At 41.8% G+C, this 20,563-nt stretch overlaps 1 protein-coding gene across 1 annotated transcript in view; it reads left to right on the plus strand.

Annotated features, from left to right (window-relative positions):
* LOC145406681 (DBH-like monooxygenase protein 1) overlaps window positions 1–20,563 on the plus strand; it is a 588,166-nt gene that overhangs the window by 539,566 nt on the left and 28,037 nt on the right. The window contains exons 2-7 of the mRNA XM_080277778.1: window positions 1,470–1,698; window positions 8,750–9,022; window positions 9,724–9,812; window positions 11,076–11,238; window positions 13,399–13,549; window positions 19,032–19,084. Coding sequence (XP_080133904.1) covers window positions 1,470–1,698; window positions 8,750–9,022; window positions 9,724–9,812; window positions 11,076–11,238; window positions 13,399–13,549; window positions 19,032–19,084 — 958 coding nt within the window. The remainder of the gene's footprint in view (window positions 1–1,469; window positions 1,699–8,749; window positions 9,023–9,723; window positions 9,813–11,075; window positions 11,239–13,398; window positions 13,550–19,031; window positions 19,085–20,563) is intronic.

The raw sequence follows: 20,563 nt of genomic DNA on the forward strand, positions 1-20,563 counted from the left end.
GTTTCATTCATCCCCCACACTTTTACACTTTTTTCCACTGTCATTTCTACATTTTTACACCTCTTCCCAGAACAGTTTCCAATTTTTTCTAGAACAGCTAGTATTTCTTTATCTTCCAGATCATTATTTACCCAGTTCCTATTTTCAGTATCCTAGTCTCTTTACGTGTTTGTTACTCAGTATTTTCCTTCCGTCCTTTATTTGTCTTTTTTCCCATCCACCTAAGCTGCTACTTTCTCTTTTCTTACACTTCTCTTTTAACCGCCTCATTCCTCTAAGCTACACATATCTGACTATTTGCTGCCTTTACAACACCACACACAGCTTTAGCATGCCTAACTCTCTGTATGCACTTCATAAGTTTTCTAAACCCATAATGCTCCCAATCCATTGACCCTAACTGCATTGACCACTGACTTTAGCTGGTATGCATATTCATCTGACATTTCTTATTCTCCAGCTTCACTTTCAGTGTTTTACTGCCTCAAGTCTTCCTTTGCTACTTACGTCTCTGTGTTGTTTGTGCCAAGAATATGAATTACTAATACAGAAGCGTCCTTCAGTCCCCCTCCCTTATCATTCTCCCGTTGTTCTCCAGGATGACCCGCTTTATCATTTAAAGAACCAGTGCCAGCTCCTTCATTCATGTCTCTAATCACAAACGCTTTATAACTCTAAGTCATCTGTCCTATCACAGTCCTTGTAATTTGTCCTCGAGCCTGTCTTTCCTTTCACCTTTATCATTACAAGATGCAAACACTACCTTCACCATTTTGAACTTAACATATACATTACACATCTCGAGTACATGTTTACAATCCTTTCATTGCTCTCTCTTATTCATATTTCATAAATTAAGCAGCTCATTGACACATTTCTCCCGTACACATACTGACCTTACGTACTTCACACCTTAACACTCATCCACGTCACTCCCTTTCATCTTTGTTTCACACAATACCACACCGTATTGTTTGCATTCTTGAACACAATCACTGCTTCCACTCTTATTAATTTTTTACGCCTCCCATACCTATACAGCCATATGAACCTCCCTGTTTACTGGGCCATGGGCAGGCACAACACTCATATCCGAAATTTCCTATACCTTTCCCTGGGGTAAAAATTGAGGATGGGTAAACCCTTATCCCCACGACTCTCCCATTTTGCCTTCAGGTTCATAGGGATTACAGGGACAATATTTCCTCCCCTACCCCAGCGAAAGGGAGTAATGTTACCATCCAACGTAGTTAAAGAATTCCTGGATTAAGGAAAGCCGTTCAGCTTGACACTCAGTGTAGAGTCACCTGATGGTTGCATTACAACAAAGGATTGAATGACAGGCGCTAAATATAATCGTCTGAACTTAGTATGAATAAAAACGTCGTAAACAGATTGAAGAAGTAAACGACCCTCGTGAGATCGGTTGGTGTTAATTAAAACTTTTTTTTGTTCTTGTCCCTCCCCAGTGTTGCAGGTATGGGTCTGACGGGGCTGTTGTGGCGGGTGGTGGCGGTGGCGGCTGTTATGACTGGTATCAGTGAGGCGGACAGACTTGACAAACCCAAACTTGACGTGGCAGCCGAAGTGCAGCTGTCTGCCCTGCCCGCCCACCACCACGCCGCCCACACACACCAGGCCGTGCTGGATCCTGACGGCGTTTTCACAGTGTTCTGGACTCCGGACCTAAACAAGCAGGTGTGTGGGCCAAGAGGTCATTGTCTGAATCACATATGAGGCTTAGTAGCATCTTTTTCTCAGTGATTTATTTTGGACATTATACCTCCCCCAGGCAGCTGTATGGGAGAAATACGCTCAGTGAAGCTGGCTGGATACCCAGCTTACCCCAGAGAAGTTAAATATAGTACTAATTCACAGTGACTGTATCCATCCCAATTTACTAGGTATGCAGTTAACAGTTCTCCCACTTTCCTATTTTCCCTTGCATTGTTTTCTGCATCCTATCTCACCCCATCCTTAGGTGGAAAAAATAGGTCAGGACGACGACAGTGATGACTGCATCTCTTTTGTTACATATGTAATGTCTTTGTTTTATTCATACGAATAACTAGTAAGACTTGATTTACCTGCTACACTGCCTATAGCACAACATGCTAACAGTAAAATGACGTTGTCAAGATCATTAGCACTTATGCCTGTCTCCATCCACACCCCCTAAGGGGCAGTTCACAGCCCACTTATTTTTCCTCAGGGATCTGTTCTCCTATTGACGAGGTTTCCCTTTTTTTTTTTTCTTTTCTTTTTTTGCCATGAACATATTTTCCCTTATGATCCTATTTTCCCCATTGACCTATATTTCTTTATAAATATATTAATTCCCCCATGGACCTATTTTCCCCATGGACCTAGTTTCCATCTGAACCTTTCCCCATGGGCCTATTTCCACCATGGACCTATTGTCTCCATGAACCAGTTTTCCACTGATGGACCTATTTCCCTCTTGGGGCTATTTTACCTCATGCAACTATTTTCACTCCATGGGGAAAAACCGACTCCCCTAATGGACCTATTTTTTGCCATGGACCAATTTCCCCCGTGGATATATTTTTACTCATTGAGCCTATGTTTCCATTTGGGCCCATTTCCCTGAAGGACTGATTCACTCATGGACCTGTCTTCCCACATGGACCTATTCCAACCATGGACCTATTTACCCCATGGACCGATTTATCCCATGGACCTATTCCTCAATGGACCTTTCCCCCATCCACCCACCAACCCACATAGGCCTACCTACCCACATACCCATCGACTCACCCAGTGCAGTTTGTTTCAGCAGTAACATGACTCAGCAAGTTCTCTCTCTCTCTCTCTCTCTCTCTCTCACACACACACACACACACACACACACACACACACACACACACACACACACACACACACACATATACACACACAGACAGAGAGAGAGAGAGAGAGAGAGAGAGAGAGAGAGAGAGAGCAGCCACAGTAACCCTGTAAAGTATGTTGTGGCTTTGTTACTGTGAGCTAGTGATTGCTTTCCTAATTAGTGAATAATATATACATGGAACATTTTTTGAATCACTTTAGATAGCTTTACCACTTTCATGCTCTCTCTCTCTCTCTTGTTCCAGAATCCTTCCTACTCCGTTAGTTAGTGAGTTTCAGGGTTGGTATGGTCCTGGAGAGGGGCGGTTTCACGTGGTGGCACTGATATAACTGGGCGGTGGGGCTGTCCTGTTATACAAACATTCCCCAACTCCCTACTCATCCCCTGAGAGTGTGATGGTGGTCTGCATTTCAGCCTGTAGTCCACTGGGTTACATTCAGACGAACCTAAGCTAAAGTCAATATTATTATTAGGGTTAAGATAATGCTGGTGCTACTGTGTCTGTGTTATGTGTTTCCTGTTACTGTGGAAATTATATGCCTTTGTTGGTACTGGTTAAGCCCAACATTATGTTTATCCTTTCACCTAAACGACGTTATTTATATTATATTCTTGATGTCTCCAGACGATTTCACTCAGTTTAGGAAGGATCTCTAGCAGCGACGGGGATAACTTAATCTACATGTAACCTCTCCAGCTCAAAAGGTCTTTGGTAAGTACTATAAAACCTGTAAAAACAAGCCTTCAGCAAAGACGGATCTCCACCATTAGGTAAAAAAATATATAGATATGCACTAATAAGTATGGTAATTTCACATGTAAGGGCATAAACTAGGACTCGTATATATCTTTCTTAAAGAAGTGAAGATGATCCAGCAAGTAATTTCCAAGACTCAGCTGTTTACAGATTAGTTTCTTTACATGGAAATAGCTCGTAAAATACTTACAATGTGGCAATTTCACATACAAGGACATAAACTATTACTCATACTCTGTTTTTCTGTGAGCTATGAAGAGAATCTAGCAAGAAGTATCCAAAATATAACAGATTTTTCCTTACATGGTCATGGCTCGTAAAGTACAGACAATATGGTAATTTTACTACTGGCATCAACTACGACACATACTCTTTCTGTGTGACATGAAACCAACCCACCTGGTAGTTTCCGAGATACAGGCCCGGATGGAAAGACGAACGGACGGACGGACAGGGACGATTCCTATATCACCACCATATGGAATAATGGTGGGGGATAACAAGAATAGAATACGAAAGATGTCATCGGACTCACGAAGTTAAATGTTATCCTCATATGTAATAAAGACGACTTCCATTAATACCAATCGACTACATGATAATCATTAAGGTAGACAATCGGTGTTTGCTAAATCTGAATTGCCAGCTATTTGTTTGGTAGACAAGAACATGTTACATTCCCTGGCAAGTCATCACGAACTCGAAATTTCCCTAACGGAGTTATACATGCATGATATTCCTACACCCCAGCCAACCAAAAACATTGTCTCATATTCAGATATTATAACAACCACAAACCGAATTGCGGACACAACCTGTACACTGCAACAGGACTACCTCAACACACTGCAAACTCAGGTCTAGAAGAACAGGCTAACGATCGCCCATACCAAATCCACCACAACACTCATCACAAGCAGTAAACATGAACAGAGGTACTCCCCTCACACTACACCTGGTAATGTATGTGCCACACACAACCTCCACTAAAATCCTTGGAGCGACATATGACACCGGACTCTTACAAGACATCAAGAGACGATGCACTCCCAGACTCAGTGCACTCAGGGCAACTAAAGGGCCAAAATTTGGGCAATAAAAAGAAATACTGTCTTTACAAACGATACATTAGATCAGTGATGCCATATGCCTCCCCGGCATGGGCTCCCATCCTATCCAATACGTATTGCAACACCTTGCAAATCATACAGAACCACGCCCGACGCTTCATCACTGGCTGCACCAAAACCACTGCCACAGCTCATTTACATTCTGAAACCAAACTTCTCCCTGTCAGAGATTGCCTTGATATGAGAGGTACGTACACAATTCTATGAAACATTCTGTGCCAATACATAACGCCCGTGTCATTACATGGCAGAGACACACAACACACCATGGCACATAAAACAATCACCATACAATATCAACCTTTCTACAACAATATCTCACTTCCAGACAATCCAACACAAACAATCAAGAAACACTTATATACTCACTTGCAAGGCAATACCACACCTTGATCAGAGTGCTATATTGCAAGACCCGCATCCTGACATCCACCCATTGGAGGTATACTTCAGCAGATCTGATCGAGATCATTTACCTAGGCTTAGATGAGGACATAACCCAGCCCTGTTTACCTACCAGGTCAGCTATGGGCTGGGTAGAATCACAGATGACACATGCCCTGCTTGTAGAAGAGGACCACACAACGTAACACACATAATGGAGCACTGCAGCACATGCCACTCTAAGATGCAGACACAACATCACCAGTGTAGAACACCTGTAAGACAACCCCATAGGGACAAGCTTCTTACTTGTGGTAGTTGGGTCTGCTCGAAGAGATGGACCGGGTTTAAGCAACAAAAACTAAAACCAAGTCTAAAGACCAAAATATTTGAACTGTCTATCTATCTATCTATATTGCCTAACGCCTCAATCCCGTACGGGGTAGCCACAAACAAATTGCCTCCACGTCGCCCTGTCCCCTGCCATTTTACTGCCCTGCTCCCAACTCACACCCCCTCTCTCATATACCTCTCCACCCCATCCCTCCATCTCATCCTCGGCCTCCCTCTCCATCTACCCCCCTCCACCTCACTCACATACGCTCTCCTCGTCAGTCTCTCACCCTCCACCTCTTCACATGGCCAAACCACCTCAGTGTGTTCCTCCTAACGCTTCCTATCACACCCACATCCAAACCACAACGCTCCTTTATATCCTCAATTGTCAGCTTGTCTCTCTATGTGACTCCACAGGCTCCTCTTAAAAAACTCAATGCCACTGCTCTCACTCTTGACTTCTGTCCTTCCAACAACGTCCAACCTTCAATTCCATACGTTAGAGGTGGTAGCACAGTGCTGTCATGTAGTAACTTTTTCACTTCCATGCTCAATTCCCTGTTTCTTATCACTGCTTTCAAGGAACTAGCAACCTTTCTTTCTTGTTGTACCCTTTCAAGCACTTCACCCTCCAAACTTTCATCCTTACGCATCACACTACCCAAGTACTTAAAAGTACTCACATTTTCCATTTCCTCACCATCCAACCTCACTGTACATTCACTGAATTCGCCTCTCTCAAAGACCATCACTTTACTCTTCCCTACATTCACCTTTAGATTCCGTTTCTTACACACTCTCCCAAACTCATCCACCAAGCCTTGCAGCTCCCCTTCGTCTTCACTCAACAGCACAGCAAACAACAGTTTCCAAACACTACCCCCTCTCACCAGGGCCGCTCCAACATCCACTGCTCTACCTTGTACCTCTTTTATTACCCCATCCATGTACAGATTGAACAACCATGGACACATGACACATCCCTGTTTCAACCCAACCTTCAAAGACAAAAATTCACTCAGTTCACTATCCACACACACTGCAGCCTTAGCACCATCATACATACTCTTCACAGCATTCAACAACTTCCCATCTACTCCATATATTCTTAATACTTTCCACAATCCTTGTCTATCCACCCTGTCATATGCTTTCTACAAATCCATGAAAGCCACATACAACTTCTTTCCCTTCTCTAGAAACTTTTCCACTAAAGATCTAAGAATGAATATCTGATCTACACAACCTCTTCCCTTCCTAAAGCCTCCCTGTTCTTCTCCAACTAATTCCTCTGTTCTTTCCCTAACTCTGTCTATACGTATCCTACCATACACTTTTCCTATTACACTAAGAAAACAAATGCCCCTATGATTACCACACACTTCTTTTTCCCCTTTTACTTTGTGCAAGGGAATAATTATACCTGACTTCCAATCTTAGGGGACTCTACCTTCCTCCCAAGCCAATCTGCACATCTTCCACATCCATTCAACTACTATCTCTCCCTCATGCTTCAGCATTTCACCACACACTCCATCAATTCCTGGGGCTTTCCCCAATTTGACTTTCTTCAATGCTTCCACAACTTCTATCCTACTGATTTCTTCCTGTCTTCTCACCTCCCTCCTTCTCCCAGCCATTCCCCAGCCACTTATACTCACATTACTTCCATGCTCTATGTTCAACAATTCCTTAAAGTGTTCTCTCCATCTGCTCACTTTTTCTCCCTTCTCCACTAGTAATCTACCATTTTTATCTTTCACTCCCCTGCTAACTTCACTGCCACCCTGTCTTACTCTCTTCACCTCTTTCCAGAACATTTTCTTACAGTCCCTCCACTTTACACTCAAATTCCTTCTAAATTCCTCATCCACTCTCTTCTTACTCTCTCTTACTAATCTTTTCACCTCTCTCTTTCCTTCTACATATAACTCTCTCTTCCGCCTCTCAACTTCTTCCACGTCCCTATTTCTCATCCATTCATTGTATGCTTTCTTCTTTCATGCCACAGCCTGTCTCACCTCTTCATTCCACCATGCTGTTCCCTGCACCCCCCCTCCGTCATCTCTTCAGCCCACACACCACATCATATCCTGCACATATTTCTTCTGTGAATATCCTGCACAGATCTTCCACGTTCCCCATCTGCTCCAATTCATATTTACGCAATCGTTCCTCCACTTCTCTCTTATATTCTGCCTTTTTCTCATCCTCTTGTAACCTTTCCACTCTCCTTGCAACTACTCCTTCTTCCCGTGCTTCCCTTCTTCTATTTCTCCATCTTACTTGGATCTTAATTCTGGATACCACCAAGTAGTGATCAGAAAGTCCACTCCCCCAACCTCTATAAACTCTTGTATCCATTATGCATCTTTGCATCCTTTCATCCACACACACATAATCAATATTAGAACTATGAAGACAAAACTGTGGTAAAGCCCTCAGTTACTGACGGTAATATATGATGCACGAGATGATAGAACAAATCTGAACTTTCTGCTGACTACTCTCTGTAATGTGGGATGCAGGCTAATCACATGGGCCAGTTTCAAGTATTCCATAAGTGATCTGGGAAATAAGGGGTTTGCTTACAATTTAATACTTTCCTTGCAGCTGAGGCACTCCAGACTGACAGCAGACGATTGTCTTCAGCTGGGAGAGAAATCCTAGCAAATGCTTCAATAACCATATCGAGTGACTCTTTCTCCGCTCTTGGTACTCCCAGGAATCAAATCACGGTAAAACCAAACGATTTTGTTCATCCCAACAGTCGAATGGTTAAGACAGAGAAACCAGTGTCTTCTGTGTCCATGTTTTTCTACAGGAGGTATATTGTGGGAGATACATGCCCGCCCCCGTGGCCACCTGGGGTTCATATTCTCGTCTAACGGCATAATGACTGGCGTGATACGTTTTCCCTGACAATGCTGCTGTGTCAGTTTATGCTCTTTTTTTTTTTTTTTTTCTTGTATTATTGTCTGTCCCTGACGGGAGGTGGCATGAAAAATCCATGTCAACACCTATGGGGCCTGTGTCTGGTGTCGGGATGGCTGGTGTGTTATAATTTCCCTGACAATGTTGTTGTGTCAATGTTATGTTTCTTTTGGTATTCCTAAGTACCAGTGTTCCGATGCAGGAGGTGGTGTGGGAGATCCATGCTCCCACCCGGCCTATGTCGGGATGGCTGGTGTGTTATAGTTTCCCTGACAATGTTGTTGTGTCAATGTTATGCTCGTTTTGGTATTCCTAAGTACCAGTGTTCCGATGCAGGAGGTGGTGTGGGAGATCCATGCTCGCACCCGTGGCTGGCTGGGGTTCGGGTTCTCGTCTAATGGCGGGATGACTGGCGGGGACATGATCACCGCCTGGGTGAAGGACGGACGACTGTTCCTGCAGGACCGCCACGGCGTGGGTGAACTCACACCGCCCCTCGACGACCACGCTGACTGGCGGCCGCTGCACGCACGCGAGAACGACACGCACACCGTCCTTGTTGTGGCCAGGGACATCAACACCTGCGACCCACACGACTACGTCCTTACGGTCAGTGTGTGATTGCAGTTGTTGGAAGGGACTGAGTAGGCCCACGATAAGGAGATACCAGACCGATTTACCTGGGCGAACATCAGTACAAAGTCGAGCACACTTGACATGTTGTGTTGCTGTCTCTATTGTGTGAACGTCGAACAGTGTGAAATTATATTGTATAACTGATGTGTAGCGCTATATACTGTACGTGTGTCACCTATAGAGTTAAGGCGGCGTTACATGTGCAATTTTGTGGCAGATTTTCTCCGGTTACTCGATGATGGTGGTAACTTTTCAGAGGATGCTTGTGGATGTGAAAGTTTGTGCTAAAATATTCCCATAAAAGTTATCAAGAGATGTTGCCAGGACAATGCTGCTAGAAAAAAAAGAAAGAAAGAAAGAAAACATGCTCGTGTGACGCTGTTTGCCTTTTCTGGTTGTGTTTCTGAGTTGCCTGTGGGTGAGGGGTTTTGCCCTGAGTAAGGGCATACAGTTATATGCAAGTTGCTTAATGGTTCTTAATTTTGTTTGTTCCTGTCACCAGTCGATTTTTTTGAGTTTGGGAGAGACCACCTGTGAAAGATTTAATGAAGGCAATATATAACCCGTCTACTACCCTCCTGATCTGAATAAAATAATCCAGCAAGAATAAAAACAGAAAAAAATATAACTGGACTGACGGAATTAAAAGCTGTGTGCCAATTATTCTACGACAGAATGAGACTGTGCGGCTGCTGTACGCGTGGGGATCCAGGGACCCCAGTGACGAACACCCTTCCTATCACGGTCCTCATCGGGGAAACAAGTACGTCACGGATGTCATATGTTTGTCACTTGGCCAACTACTATACTCAAGTTACACTATCTTGGCCTGGACTTTCCATATCTCCAAAATGAATGCTGAACTGTAAGAATACATTAGCACTGGAATATGATGCCTGTCACAGAGCAGTAGTATTGTATTTTTCTACCACTGAGCTATGCGAAATTAGCTGCAGAAGACGAAAATCTGGGCCAAGTCAGAGTAAACAAAGTATAGTGCATTTTCACGACCAGTCCAGGCTGACTGGGTCAGTTTCATGGAAGTTCTGGCGAAGCAGTTCAACCTGTCCAGACTGGACTATTCGTCCCGTCTTCTGGGCTGAACTGACGAGCTACATTGTCCTCAACTTCAGCTTGTACACAATGCTGCACATTAGCACCAAAAGAAAAGTGTAGTTTTTGGTCGGGGGTAAACGGTTGATAGCACAAAGACTGTCAATGAACTAAAAAAAAAAAAAAAAAAAAAAAATGGATTTCGCATAACTGACAGCCAGTACTGTGGGAAGGTGACATAATGCAGATTCTTAATGAAATTAATGATCACTAAGACCTAAATTGAAGCCACTCATTTATGCCTAAACTAATGGGAAAATCACGACTGGAGAAAAACATAAATTTTTTTAATCTCAAAGGAATATAAAAAGTAAAGACGGTAGTGGCAAGTATTCCTCAGTAGTAATTCTACAAGGATGAGAACTGTAACATTGGTTTAAGGTAATTTTATTTCTACCTTGCTCTAACAGCGTGTTGTAAGAATCTCAGTATCAGTTTATGAATGATGGTAAACAGACTACAGTACCTTATCACATCTCTTAAGAACTCTGACATTAATAATTCACACGACATATTCTCTTTCGGTAATTTATTTACATAGCTCAATTAATTGCTTCTTTGTTGCTCCCACTCGATTCTCCCATTCAAAAGGAAAAGCAGTCAGGAAAGGACTGATCTCAGTCCATTCTCACAAACATCTAGAGAGGCCCCGACAGTTTAGATCCACCAGGACTGGTCCAAAGAGCCAGAAAAATCTGCCTGCCTATAATCGTATACAATTGTTTCTGTTTTCCTGGTTTATATGGATTGCTGCCTTGAGTCTTCGACACTAATAACTGTTGCTTTGTGCACATATTTTTGTGAACTTTCTTTGTATTGTTTTATAATGTATGTTTTGTATATTTTACATTGTCTTTAAGTCTGTGTACCCCGCCTGCCTCTGTATACCCTCATAAGCCTTGATTTCCATCAGGTTCGCCTTTGTGTTGATGCCATTCTACCAGAAGAAGATGCCAAAAGATGCGCAGGTGTGGCGGGTGAGTCAGAGAGCCACTTTGCCACACACGCAGGACACACTCTACTGGTGCCATGTTGAGAAGATACCAAAGTGGCAAAAGAAACACCATTACATTGGGGTGAGTCCTGTCACTGTATAGACACAAATGGATCGCATGAAAACAGAGGCCCGTATCTCAGTCAGCAATAAATATATAAAATATATAAAAACTGTCTCGAGATATTATCACCCGCTGAAAAAGGTACCGGAGAGCAACGTATTCTTACTGTTGTGTTCTTCCTGTTCTTTGTCTTCTTCTGGGCGAAAACTTTGATTTAAACCTTTAACTCACTAACGTTACCTCGTGCACAATGCCCATTTTCAAAGGTTGTACTTCTTCATCCCATCCAATCTTGTTTACCCAGCCCTACCTCTTCGTTGCTCCTGCCTTTCAGTAAATACATGAACGAATGCATGAATAAATAAATAAACACCGAGCAAATAAAGAAATATTAGCGATGAAAAGAGAGGCAACATTTGCAAGAAAATTCATAATTCCCAAAGTTTGTTACTCATGCGCATATACATGTATTTGTTTGTAACTCAAATGGAAAGAATCACTGAGCAATAAGAGTAGGAGGTATATTCAAACTGAACTCACCTCTACCGTAACCAGTTCGAAAATACGGTACTGGTTGCTTTTTGCCACGATAGGGTCTCGAAGCCAGTCTCGTATGATCCCTGCCGTGTACAGTGGATTCGTTGTTTTTTGCGTCGATCTCGGGTTATGCAGCCATTCTGTTACACTGTGGTATTAAGGTGCAAATTATTCCTTCAACATAAAAAGGATAACTTACACTTCTTGTTGTTTTTCCCTACTTACCTGCCTCCTTAACTACTTACCTTTCTTCCTACCTTACCCCTTTGCCTGCCTCCCTTATTACCTCCTTTCATCCTTAGCAACCTGTATACCTACCTACCTCCCTCTGCTTCCCGCTCGACATCCTTACCTAGCAACCTACTCCCCTCCCCCAACTCCGTACCTGCCTACGTGCCTCCCTCCCGATCTCCTTACCTTCCTGTCTACATTCCTGCATACACCACCTTCAGACTTTCTGCCTACCCACCGCTCTACTTCTTTACCTATTTCCATCACAGGCCGGTATTTAAAGTTTTTGCAGATTGCCAGTTTGCAGTGGGTTGTATCTAAATTGAGATGAGGGCATAAATACTGCATTTTTACATCCCTTACCGATGCTCAAGACAGTTTTGGTCACCGTGACTTTGGGCATGTCCATCACTGCAACGGGAGCACACCGTAGATGATTCAGTCAACACCTCAGTCTTCTAAATCGGTCCATTACTGAGTTTACCTCGACAGCGGCCTCCAGAGAGCGGACGAAAGAACGGACAGAAAACTCTCATTCCGGCTCAGTGCGCTAAGGCCCTCTGGAAACCCGTCCTTTTATTGGGATGGGTGTTTTTTAAAGTCTGTGAATAGACTTTGCGTGTTTTGGTTTCTGATGATTTCGCGTTCGACTTTTCGTGGTTCTGTATCCGCCTATTTACACTCTGGGGTATATAAATTATATTCAAGGGTTCAAATTGAAAATATAAAAACTGTCTCGAGATATCAGGTCCAGATACAGTAAATAGTAATTTTCAGACTAATCAGCCCAGAAATAAAGTTATGATGCCGTGGCAACATATGGTGGTGAGAACAACAAAAGTAACACCAAAAAGACACAGAAAAGAGCATTGCTTTGGGAAATATAGCAAAACACTTCCTCTCGGGATAAGCAACAAGAAAGCAAACACACTCTGCGCTCATATAGGTTCACTCTGCGTATCACAATGCACGTGAGGAAGACGATGATGACCAAGAAGAAGAAAAATCTTGGAAACTTTAGTATGAAAGGGACTCATTTTTCGTTCATGGCTTTAGACGAGTAAGGTTCGCCTGATCAATGTTGGGCTTGATGAACACTGAGTGACCTCAGCAGACCAAAGGTTAATTAAAAACAGCGGTCTTGAAGTAAGTAAAAATAACTATAATAAAAATGCTTTCACTGAATATATTTAACCTGAACTTATTACGCACTTAATCTGAAGTAACCTTAAAGAACATACATTATCCTGATTGTACCCAGACTTATTTAAATTACTTAAAATGACCAGAATGAATATAGGCAAATATGAATGCTTCTGAATGGATGTTAATGGGTGCATATGTGACTTGCGGGTGCATTTACTGTATGCCCATGCGTGTATTCTGTCCATGGCTTTATTATTTCTACAGTTCAACATGATATACGGGAAGAACGCTCGTAGTAACCTTCATCACATTGTGGCGTACGAGTGTCAAACGCAGGACGGGACTGATCCAGGCCGGATTTTGGAACAGTATGTGGGACACCCGGGCTATGAGTGCTACACACCCAGCATGCCAGGTAGGTACTGTACAACTCCTTGCCGATGAAGCAGTGGCGCTGCCCTGTCCCTAGTACGCGCATATCTGTACTTGCCGACGGGTCATGAGGGAGAGGGGGGAGAAAGCAGACAACGGTAGTGAGGGGATGATGGTTGGATGAGCTGAGGGCAGAATGGAGCAAAAGTGATTCCTGGTAGGGACAGAGGAGGGAGTGAGGCAGGTACTTTACTGCTATTTGTTTTCGTGAAGACTATTATGAAACAAACATTGACTTGCTATGATTTTTGTGAATCCATGACAGCTAGAGAAAACTATTGCACAAATCAACACCTAACCAAAGCTGAAAACACCCTCACCACCATTTCACGATTCATGTTTGCTAAGGGATGGATGGGGTACAGGATTGGAAAACGACATTCTTCGGGTTTTGAAAAATTGCGACAAACAAAAGCGTCACCTTCCAGCAACCTTTTCATTAATTTTAAGCGATGATTTTTTTTTTTTTTAATTTGCATTTTTTTAACGGTAGTAGCTTCTGCGATTGATTCAGTTTGTATATGCTAACAAATTATCTCACGCATACCTGGTACTATTTGGATCAAACTCTGCACTTATACTGTACTGTGTGTGGGTTTGGAAAAGAAGTAATTCGATTTTTGTACAGAACAGTCAAACGTCAAGGTCACAGGCCGAGATCAAAATTCATGGCACAGTGTCGTGGCGCAGCATAAGCTATCTCATGAATGTATTTTCCGTTTATTTATCAGACTTAGCATATACGCTGTGTGGTGGTTTGGGAATAATTTATTTGATTTTGAAAGAGAATTAGCAGAATTTAAGGTAACAGGTCAAGGCCAAAGTTCTAGGTGCAGCATCAGGGAGTGGGATTATCTTTTAATCAATAATGCAATCTGAATCAAACTTGACACATAAGTTCTCCGGCTGTGTGCAAGGAGGGCCAGTGTCTAAAGATACCAAATCTGAGATTCGCCAAAGAAGTACCATCGTAAGTGACGTGTTGTTCAGTGGTATAAACGCCAATCTCTTGACTCACTGGGGAGGGTTTCACATATACCTTACAAACGTACAATGAAAACCTGAATTTATAACACGGTTAGACATCTTCTTTTACTTCCCTTGAAAAATGAGATTTCTGGACAATGGCCCTTCTTGCACTCTGCTGGAGAATTGTGTGTGGGGATGCGAAGAAGTAATGATATTTTTGTATAAATGGATGGTAGGTCAAGGTGGAGGTAAAGGTCACGGTCTGAATGCAGGGACATGCTCATTGTCTCAGAACTTTTTATTTTTCTGATTATGTAGCTTTGAATGGAATTTGCTTCACCAGTCTCTGTCCAGTTTTAATGACCTTCCAATAATTTTTCCCGTATGGAATTTCAGATAATTTGGTGACGGAAAGTCTTCCTGTGTTATTCCATTGTTCACACAGATCCCGTTTTAGAGGATTCATTTCTTGTACTCAATAAGTATTTTTCATTTCCTTGTTAAAATTTCAATAATTAGCAGAATAGCACCAAAATACTACCTTTTCCAAAGACACAAACTGTATTTCATTATGTTGTACGGTCAGTGATTACTTTCAGATATGTAAGTACATAAAACGGACACACGTTTTTTCCTTTATTTATTTACATGTCTTATATTGGTCCGTAATTCTTTAAATTGCTTTTCTGAACATCATTAATAAAGGATACAAAAACGAAGCAGATAGAATCGCCTTGAAAACATTCATATGAGTATCTGCGTGCATCAATGAACCGTGAACTGGGTGGAGGAGTCATGGGGAAGAGATGGGGTAGTGGATTGATCATTGTTAAGTCACCTGGTATACGGAATTAGCTTCGATATTTGGATGGGAATTTGATTTACATCCGATAATAACCACATAATGCACTTATATCCGCATGGAGTGATGCCTTTGACATGTGCAGTAATTAGCAATGTAGTTTCAAAAGATAGTCACACACGAGGACTAGGGAATGAAGCTGTCGACAGTGTGGCAATATTACCCCAACTGCTGCTGGTCTAGAGAAAATAAAGTACCGTGGACATTTATATAATTCCAAGACTGGTACATGTAAATATCGCTTAAACATATATGCTGAATATGTTATCTACGTAGTTCATTGATATTTCTGTATCAGTTGCTGAATGCTTGTCTGCTGTGATGAACAGAAACTAGGACAAATATAGTTTAATAATACAGATGTTTAACAATACAGACGTACCCTATTACAGAGTAGCAGTACAACATAAACCACAGTAGTTTTCACAATCATATATGCTGCTAACGAACTCAGAAACTGAGAGATACCAACACAAATAATATTGGCTTCTGTGGTAATAACAATACTGGGATGTGGATTAAGCTTCGCATTCACACACTTGACGTGCCGAAGATAGTGCTGGCATTGCAATCTTGTTTGTGTTCGGGACTAGACATGATGGTGCACTCTCTTATAACTGACTGACTGCAATACTAGTATGTTCCAAACCTATTAAACTATATCTCATCAACACCGCCAGCCTCATAACACTACTTCAGATGTAAGTGGTGTGGTTTCAAGGTCTCTCACAAGAGGAAAGAAAGACCTAGATTTGGAAAACACTGTGTCACTAAATATGGGTCACTCAAACACTCACCGAGATTTAATTTCTCTTCTTCTGGGTTCCACCTCATGGGCAAAAACCTGTCTGCACATACCCTTACTATTTGTATTTATTGTGTCTATGCAACCCACAGGCATATATATATCACTGGGCTGATTCTCTCCCCCCACCCGTTTGTGTGTGTGTGTGTGTGTGTGTGTGTGTGTGTGTGTGTGTGTGTGTGTTCTGGGATTCACTTCTATATCCATAACTGTGGTTTGGTGTCGGAACTGTCACAAGGCCTGTACACTTTCCAGCTGGCTTCGAGGCCAGGGCCAGCTTTGGAGGTCAGGCCTCAGTCCCAGGTCTAATTCACACCTACGATATATCCGTTAATTTCCTCCTTGACACATCATAAGTAAATCGTTTGCGGGCAGAGAGACATAAATGTGTCTTTCAATATTCGTGAGCAGAGGAAAAGATAAGCAAAAACAAGCGAATTTTTGTCCTTGACTATACACTTGTGTGCCATAGTTTCTGCTCACCGTCTAATCCTGCCGCTGTCTACAGGGAAGTCGTAGCCAGAGTTTCACATCCAAGGAGGACCGGGGATGATAATCTCGAACAAATTTACGATCGACTCCCTGTCATAATCAAAATTTGTTTTAGGCGGAAGTACAGGGAAAGAAGAGTTATGAGTCCTTCCAAGTATACTATTTCTTCTACGAAAAACATACATCCATTACGAGAAAAAAATTAACACTGGATACATCTGTTTTATGCAGGGAGAACAAGGAAGTAGAGTGCATACTCTTCTCGTGCCTTCCTGCAAAAACAAGTCTGCCATGGCAAGGAATCAATCGTAAATATGTTTGTGAATCCCACACCTGCTTGTCAGTGCTAAGGTGGTAGTTGGAAGCTTTGGTAAACAGTAACAGTTCGCGCTGACACTTGTGCAGCCTGGAAAAGTTACTGTACGAATCACCATCTGGCTTTTGTTGCAGTCAGGGATACGGGTAGAGAAGTAGCAGAAACTATGGCTCATGTATATAGGCAGAAATCATTTATCTTCACAGTTTTGTCTCACAATTATTTAAAACTAGCGAAACACGCCAAACTCCTAACTCCTACAACCTGAAGATGATTTTACTCGGCATAGGAAAGATTTTTTGAGCTGGAAAGTTTTTATTGTAAAATTTCATCAACTCCTTTATTACTATAGCACCCTAACCTGAGTCGCCTCGCCTGGCAGTAGCATGAACAGAGCAGAAAAAGACGTCCTCAGGCTAAAGAGGGTAATACTTGAATCGAGAAAGAGAAGGCAAGCCCCAGATCTTTGACGACATTTTCTGAACCATGTGACGGATACAGATGGAGAAGATTTAGATTTATACCTGTCATTTGTTCGAGGGTCACTGTGACAGACAATCAGTGTTTGTTGTCTCAGTTTTCGCCAGAGCACGACCCTGCTTTTTTTTTTTTTTTTTTTTTTAATGACTAATTGCATCCCACAGATATTACTGCAGGTACACAATATCTGTCTAGCAATGCACTCACTGGGCTTTTCTCTCCTATCAGTAAAAAATATATATTATTCAGTCCTTCCTGCATCCAGAAGGTCACCTCAGGATCTACGTTAGTGTGCATTTCCCTTTGCCCATGACCTCCAGTATTCTATGCGCAAAGTGTCCAAGCATCTCGAAATGAATGGCTTATTAAAATGGATTTTTTTTTTCTCCTGTCAAGAACAACTCTTCTGCGAACTTCCAGCCTTGGGTCTTTCTAGTTGCCTCCAGGTCCCCATCTGTAACGCTGGGTGAACAAGGAAAATGGGAAAACAAACGGAGTGCATTAGTCTGACCAGCCGGAAAGTGCTTGGCGTCTCCATATCTTTGCTGACTGCGCACTGTAATATGGGATGCAGGCTGATCATATCTATCGCAGGCGTTCTATAAATATCCGGCAAAAAGTAGTGTCTTGGGTCTTGCCTTCCCGTCTCCGATTAAAGCTTTAAGCAGAAGTCCTTAGTTATGTGTAAGATTACTTTATAATTATATCTTCATTCACACAGCTACTAAACACTTCATAGCGACACTAGATGAAAACACACACACACACACACACACACACACACACACACACACACACACACACACACACACACACACACACACACACACACACACACACACCATCCATCCATCCATCAATCCATCATCCAATCCTATGTTGCCCCACGAGGAATTTAGGAGCCCGGAGCTAGGCAAATTGGTCCTGACATTTAAGATGAGTAACCAGCCTCACTCATCCCTGAGTGGCATTACGTGAGCAATAACCTCAACCATCCCTTGGATATAAACCTTCACCGGTTCAATCCAACTGGAGTGCCGCAAGTACCCACTAAATCATCAGGCGCCATAATTTGGTTATATGGTTACCACCCAGCGAAGTAAACGGTTTCCTTGTTACAGGAAACCTTTTGGCTTGTCGCTCAGTATAAAATCACTCATAGGCAGAAGGAACGGGAAAGAATGAAAGAACGAAAGACAAAGGAGAAAGTGTAAAGTCACCAGTGTGCAGAAGGATGAGGAAAGAATGAAGTAAAGGAAGACAGAAGAAGGAAGGAAGGAAATGAGGGAGGAGAGGAAAGGGCATACACCCGAGAGCAGCACTACACTGAGTGAGTGGATGGTGAGCGCCCCCACCTTCTACAAACACACACAATTATTCCTGATTTAAAAAAAAAAAAAAAAAAAAAAAAAAGTTTCAAAGCACCATCCTAACCAAACCAGAATGAAAGTGAAGAAAAAATATTCCTGATATTCCTCTGATTTGCAGACTTTCGTGAAAAAAAAAAAAAAAACTAATATCCTTTATGAATTCTTCCTCAGAACACTTCTTCGTGTGCCAGCGCTTCTTCATCCTCTGGGCCGTCGGCAGTGAGGTAAATGACCTGAGACGAACAGAAATGAAAGCAGACAAATACTAAAAATATAAGTGGAAAACAATGGTTCTTTTTCTCTGTTTTCACGTTATATTATCGCTTTATGAGTCTAGTTTGTCTTCGTTTCTGAGCACCTTTTAGCTGACCACTCCTGAAAACTGCCATGGTATATTCTAAACCCTGTGACGAGGACACAAATTTTTACATATTATATACTCCTGATGCTTATACTCAACTTAGGATTGGCTTCTCGTCATCTGAGGGTTCAGTTAATAACCATAATTTAGAAACTATATAGTCTTTGCCTATAACCTTGCGCCTGTATTGCACTACCTGATTATTGTCACTTCAGAGTAAGGTGGTTAAAGTATTCTTAATCATAATTTAGTAGGCTTAATATGATGATGTAACTTTACCTTCTTCTTGCTATAGTTGGGCAATATGTAGTCAGTATAAGAGATTCCCTGGCGTTGAATGTGTTAGCAACAATCTTCAGTAATCTCCTCAGTACTATGACGTCCTGCTTTTCATATTTGTTTCCTCCCGTCGATTTCCATAAGCTCTGGGAAAGAATGGTTTGCTATAAGAGATTTTCAGTTCAAAGATTTATTAATATAATCATTTTCCAGTAATTTAAAAAAATAATAATTTTTTGCTATATTTATTGTCATTCAGTGGAACTAACCAATTAAACAGTCGTTCTTAAGGGGCGTTTGTCACGGCAAACTTTACTCGTGTAAATAAAAGTGATGCTAGTTCTTTATGCTGCAATTTCGGTTATTTAAAGGATAATTTTACTTTTCTTTTTATGACAAAAAAGAAATGATTGTGTTTAGTCATCTATGCAGCTTATTCAAGATCTGTGTTGTGGAAATAAGAAAGGGAGTTTTCAGTGTTACAATGACATTTTTTTTCATACACACAGAGGTCTGAGTGTAATGGTTTTGGAATAAACAAAACTGATCAATAAGTGGCCAATTTATAAAAGATTTTGTATTGAACATTAGTTTTTCACACACCCCACTGAAAGATAGCAACACATTTTGTCTCATATTTTGATTTAATTCACCAAGACACATGAAATTTGACTTGGAAATACTGTTATGAGGTAGGAATATTAATCAATTTTGGCCAATAAATAGTTGAGTTACACGAGATTTTTTTTTTTTTCAAGGCGGCTCACTGAAAGACAACTCATTTTGCCTTATCTCCTTGTTTAATTCTTCTTGACACATATAATTCGACACAGAAGTACTATTATGCTGAAGGAAAGGCGTGTATGAATATGAAACTTTTATTACAAAAGTGGCGCACTGAACACTATGCATGCTATATACCTTACTGGAAAATGTTGGTGGCTGCAGGTACATGGAATACAGAATGTGGGATATCCAGTTTGTGTCTTGACTTGGCTTTTACTAGTGACAGCCATTACCTTACCACAGGTGATCATTAAAATAGCAGCTTCAGTATAGATTT

Source organism: Coenobita brevimanus, chromosome 71 (genome assembly GCF_032717465.1).
Source record: "Coenobita brevimanus isolate Jiangsu-jjx chromosome 71, ASM3271746v2, whole genome shotgun sequence".
NCBI classification, from domain to species: domain Eukaryota; kingdom Metazoa; phylum Arthropoda; class Malacostraca; order Decapoda; family Coenobitidae; genus Coenobita; species Coenobita brevimanus.